Source organism: Cariama cristata, unplaced genomic scaffold, assembly GCF_000690535.1.
Source record: "Cariama cristata isolate BGI_N322 unplaced genomic scaffold, ASM69053v1 scaffold8172, whole genome shotgun sequence".
Lineage (NCBI taxonomy): Eukaryota > Metazoa > Chordata > Aves > Cariamiformes > Cariamidae > Cariama > Cariama cristata.
In genome coordinates this window covers 6373-12148 of record NW_009604345.1, presented here as the reverse complement: position 1 = coordinate 12148, position 5776 = coordinate 6373, and the positions used below count along the sequence as shown (strand labels likewise).

The 5776-nt window shown below is 43.2% G+C and overlaps 1 protein-coding gene across 1 annotated transcript; it reads right to left on the bottom strand.

The window, feature by feature from the left end:
• Positions 1-63: 63 nt before the first annotated feature.
• LOC104157997 (pantothenate kinase 2, mitochondrial-like) lies at positions 64-5265 on the bottom strand (the record flags this gene model as incomplete). Its single annotated transcript, XM_009695553.1, has 6 exons — positions 5208-5265; positions 4429-4569; positions 2997-3349; positions 1690-1943; positions 443-619; positions 64-187 (listed from the first exon to the last, which is right to left on the bottom strand). Coding segments are annotated over exons 1-6 (1107 nt in total), but the record flags the coding sequence as incomplete, so codon positions are not given.
• Positions 5266-5776: the final 511 nt, after the last annotated feature.

Here is a 5776-nt window from a genome sequence, read left to right as displayed (position 1 = left end):
GTGACAGTAGCACGCAAGTAATGCCTTAGACAGGAAGCAAGGAAACGGATTTCCCCTCAATACCTCATTAAGTGCACACATCCGTGCTATGGAGCCGATGTTATTAGTGATGGTTATTAAAGTAGCCTTTGCGAGGTCCTCTTTGCTGACAGATTCCCGCTTCTCCTTGCTCATCATGTTTCCAAAGCTGTAAAGACAGTTTTTGGATTAAAGGTTCACTTGCATCAGAATTCCAGGAGAAAACAGGAACTGCTAATTTAACCAAAGTGATTCATCTGGAAGTATTTCTTTCTAACTTTAAAAAGCGTTGCTATCAGTAACTTAGATCTGTTAAAACAGAACAGCAGAAGGAATGGTTGCTCTCCTAAGAGACGTAAATCTAGTTTGTCATCCTTGCAGGATCTCTAGTGAGAGTAAACATAAAAATCAGTCAAGTCTTTACCTGGAGGCTACAGCCCAGCCTGGCAATCCGAATCGCTCGTAGTCTCCTCCATAAATGTCCCGCACCAGTTTGTCCACTTTGGTACTGTCTCCACGGGATGCCATCTCTAGGGCCTCTTCAAAGGTGGAACAACCGGTAAGAAGGCAGCAGAGACCAAAAAAGGTTCCCCCTCCAAGGCTGCAACACAAAGCAAAATGAAAGTCACCTGCCTTGCTTCTAAAGAGACGGAGAAAGAAAATGGTTCCTTCCACTGAAAGCTCAGATTACTCAGCAACCCGTCTGAGTTAGTTCAGGTTGCCCCATTCCTTCAGCTTCCTCTCTTTTCAACGAGAGCAATCTTGGAAGAGCAGCAGTTTTCTTTAAATCTGTTACTTTCAAATAACCTATAGCCTGTAAGGAATCCCATGCCCCCACAGCCTTCTGCAGAGGGCATGTTTCTAATGAGAAATTAGTTTTCTTATTTTACAATATCCACCTTCTTCCCAGCACTCAGAAGTCACTCTTGAAATAAAAATTAGTCCTGAGGGATAAATGGAGTCTTGGGGCACAGCTATTCAAAACTTAGGGGAAAAAAACCTACGTCCTGTTCACTTGACTGTGCACACATGCCAATAATGATGTATAATAAGAGTAATATCTGTACTGTGGCGGGTTTTTAACTATTATTGTTAAATTTCAGGAAATTCAGAAAAGATTAAAGCCACAGAGCTCTTTGGCTTTGCTGGGAAACAAAAGCCACTTCTTCAAGAAGGATAGCAGTCCAGCAACTGGGGAATTCCTGCCATGCCAGCACCCCTTCTACCAAAATAAGGCAACTTTTGGAAGTCTGCTGGAACTGCAGACTTTGCAGACTTGCAGTCTGCAACTTTTGGAAACCTCTGCTGCTAGGATCAAAGCTAACAGTTGTTTAACATTATCATTATGAGTGTATTTGGGATAATCCCAAACTATGGGATCTCTCTGATGGCAAATAAACCACTTTAACTCCTGCAGCAGGGCAACTGAAAAAAAAAGCTTCTAAAGAGACTGGTTGCAGTAAAGAGACCAAAACATGAAATTAAAATTCTCTCTTCCAGGAGGGATCTTTGACAGCAGAGAGAAGGGACTGGAGTAAAAGCAGGAGCTCGGTCATTCAACTCACCCCCTTTAATGCAGCTTGTCCCTGAAAATGTCATCTACAATGCAGAAATAGATTCCAGATTCTAAAATAAAAACTCGAAGTGAATTTACCCCCTCACAGCACTCACCTGGTGCCCGTTACCCGTTTATAGTTTTCTTTGGAATACACAGCCAAAATGCTGACCCCTGAGCCAATGTTCACCAAAAGGAGAGGATACGGATTCTCCAAGTTGAATGGGAGTTTCTGACATCTCTCAGCATCCGTCGGGTTTTCAAAATAGTAGCACTCTGAATGTCCATTGAATCCGACTGAATCAATGTACAAAACTCCTTTAATAAGGCAATCGAGTTCATCTAGCTTACAAAGCTCAAGGTCACCCATCTGGCGGAAAAATAAAGAGAAAGAAGAATATTCAAGAAGTAGTTCGGGATCTGAAGTGTTTATGCTCAGGGCTAGAAAAATGCATTCACTGCCAGCAAAATTCAGCTATCCCCACTACTCCCTGCAGTGGCTGAGAAAGAAGTACCGATCACAGGAGGGTTTCATCTTTCTCCACGCACAGGGACTGCTAACTACCCCGGCCCAAAAGTGTGCAGACATGAAAGATGGGGGAAACGAACAACTGGATCCACACATGGACGCTGAGAGAATCTCACCAACTTCCATGGGTCTGATTCAGGCCCCGACTCTGAGGCACTAGTGTGAAAAGCAAGGAAAAATGAGAAGGGACTTAACTGTTTGACAAAAAAACCCAAAACAACTCCTTAAACCCATCCCAAAAAGCCACCAAAAACAAGGGAGGAAGTTATAAAATTGTTTTCCCCTCACGTCACTGCCTCGACTGTACAAAAAGCCTCTTTATTTGGTGCATTTTTTCAAGCCCTGGTTAAACAGTGCTTATCACATGTGTTTTTCACCTATGAACAAGAATCGAACTTAAAATGAAGCCACATGATGATGTCAAATCCCACCTACTAACCTCCTTTCAGTTAATTTACCACCAAATTTGACTGAACTTCAATCAGCTCACTCACACGTGTGTTAGAAATGAAACTGCGTGAGCAAAGAAACAATAAAACAAGTATTAAGCATGTGAAAGACAGCAATGAGAAAAAAACTCCACAAGACTGAGATCAGCATAATCAGAGATTAATAATACAGAAAATGTCTTGCAAGAACACACGCCATGGAAGTCAGTGAATAATTTTAGAGTTACAGGAATGTTACATGCACTTTCAGGAAAGAAAGCATCCTAATTTGGAGATGTGAACTTGACTCCACATGCTGTTCCCTGAAACAAGTTTGAGTTAAGTACACTCTTCCAAAGTTAAGATTTAGACAAGTTTTAGAGTCTGCAGAGAACGTGTTCTAGTTTTAAGCTTTAAAAAAATTTCACTACCAGATCCTAATCGTATAGAAGCCAAAAATGCATACTGTGCGAAAGTCCTGCTCAAATTTGTACGCTCCACCTCCCGTGGCACATAAGGTAGTATGGAGGCTTGAGAAGTGTTTTTCGCTTCCCATTTGAATAAAAGCAGGCATGTCATGAGTAGGAAAGCGTATAAAGTGCAGATTGCCTTTACGTCCACACAGGGTAAGGTCCTTTAGTTCAAGGTGCACATCCCGAATGCCTGTAGATCCATAGGCGACATTTGATGTCAGGTATTTGCGGATGCTTTTGAGATTTTCCACTTCCTCCTCCTCCTCCTCCGCAGTGATGTCCTTCGGTTCAAAATAAACAAGTTTGACCAAGGTCCCTCCAATATCCAAGCCAAACCAAGGAAAGACTAAAGAGAGGAGGGGAAAAAAAAAGAAGAAAAACAAACAGGGTATGATACCGTCATACCACCAGCAAAATACTTATAAACTGAACTAATTCAAGCAATTCTCAATTCAAGCGTTTCATCTATTCATTTCTAAAGTGGAAAACACAAGAAAAAAAAAACGTTAGCAGTCTGGTCTGTCTTTGACCAGCGTGGCTGAGACTCCTCTGTCCGTGGCGTTCACTCCTGTTTTGAGATACCCCACGTTCAGGAGCTCCCATACTCCAAATACTGACACCACCACGCAGCACTGAAGATGCACACGGCGCAGGTCTGACAGTATCCACACACCCGCTAGATACTGCTGCAATTTTAATCCCCAGCTCTTTCTTTTATAAAGTTCTGATCCAGAGCCAAGGATAATACCAGTGCTTTTACATCAAAGGGATGTACAAACGTTAACTAATTACAACACATAACTGAGGTAGACAAGTAATCTAAGATGCCCCAGGGAGACAAAAACAAATGTCTAATTGGATTATTTTATTAGTCAAATTCCCCCATGGTACAAAATATGCATTAGCGTCAGGCCCAGCAACATTTACAGCTGTATGAGATAATGAGCTTCTTGGAAAAGATCAAGAGAAAACCCTGATCAGATGGAATCTGCGATTAGAGCTGAGAACTGGAACAGATTAATATTACTATTAATGAGCTAAAGGATAGGCTAGAGCTAACAAGATACACGGGCTCCAGAGCAAAGAGAAAAATGTAGCCACATGTTATGGCTTACAGCAGCAGGATTAAACACATGTGGTTTTTCCGAAAGGGAAAAAAGGAACGTTTAGAAAATAAACCTGAACGCAGCGTATATGTTACTAACGTTCCTCTGGAAAGAAGGATCTCAGGTTTTAAGAAAATTCTTCCATGCCAGAGGCAGGCACGATAACGTGCTACTGTTATTTCTGCAAAATATGTTTGCCTATCTTCAAGCAGGTAAGCGTGCCACACGAAGAAGCCCTGGTTCCTACCACCATTTGAAAGCGGGTATCCCTCCGGTGAAGCTCAGGGAAGCAGCAGCCACCCCCAGAACGCAGAATTACCCAAAGCAAGAGCACGTTCCTTGTCCCTCCGTCCCAGCGGTGCCGGAATCGCACGTCGAGGCCCCGTCACTTCCAGCTGCAGGAGCACTAAGCATTCAGAGAGCGCAATACCCAAATACCCAGAGGCAGCACTTAAGAAAGCTGAACAGCAAAGAAAACAACTCAGGGGCAGGAGGGGAACTCGTCCCCCAAAGAAAATGATCTTTGAAAAGCCACAAACCCGACAGGCAAGCAGAGGTTTGAAGACGATGTATTCTCTCCTCGGTGGGTTAGCTTGGTTAAGAGCGGAGGTAAAACAGGCCCTTTTAGAGCATCACAGCTCCCCAGGAGCTGCTAGAGCCATCAGTTACCCACGTTATTTTTAAACCACTAAGTTATTTTTATATATTTACACAGAGGCCACCCCCAACCATCACCAAAAGAAATCTTGAAAGAAGATGCAAACTCTATTTTAGGAGGCACATCCAAATCCCAATCACTCTCTCTTTCTAATGCATTTACTTCAAAGAAGAACAGACATAAAAATAACTTTTCCTGAACGAGAGAGAGAAATCTGAATCATGGCCCAACGGAGAAAGAAAGCAGGAGCAATTCAAGGACTTTTTTCACAACAATTTCTCATTCTGCAGTCTTTAAATGAATTTCAGATTTGCAAATTCTGTCAGCATTTCAGGATGCAAACTCTACCAAGTGCTTTAATTGGAGAAAAGTTTAGCATATGTGTCTTATTTCAAGACTCCCTCATGAAAACCTCACAAAAAATTCAACAGTGAAGTTACCTCGAGAGAGAGGAACGATGGCTGCCTGGGTCTCATCACCTAACGTCAGAAGAACCATATCCACGAAGACACCAGACCAGGAGGACCACCCTCATGGGAAGGGGAGTTCAAGATCCCAGCGTGTAAGTGAAGGGAAAGGCAGGAGAAGGACAAACTCCAGGACTTTTGTACCCCCAAAAGAAAGGGCCTTCTTGTGGAGGAGTGTGGCAAACAGAAGTGATGGAGACCACAACCACTCCAACCAGGAGATGGATACCCTACTTCTGCATGGCAGGCATCAGGGCAGCAAACACCAAGCGTCATCCCCTTGTTTCACTCACCTGCTCTTCCCGACACCTTAAACCTAAAAACCGGGACACAGGCCCTCCTAATGCCACATTAGAGCCATCTCCAGTACGGCACATACATCCATAAGTCCACAGTCCCCATATTAGTGGCCGAATAGGACTGTGTGTCGTCCTCCCCCAAAGCGTTTTGTCTTTCTCTGAGCCAAAGTCCTCGATTTATCAACTAACTACTGCAGAAAAATGCTCTGAACAAGGAACATGCCCTGCTGTTGACAGAAGAAG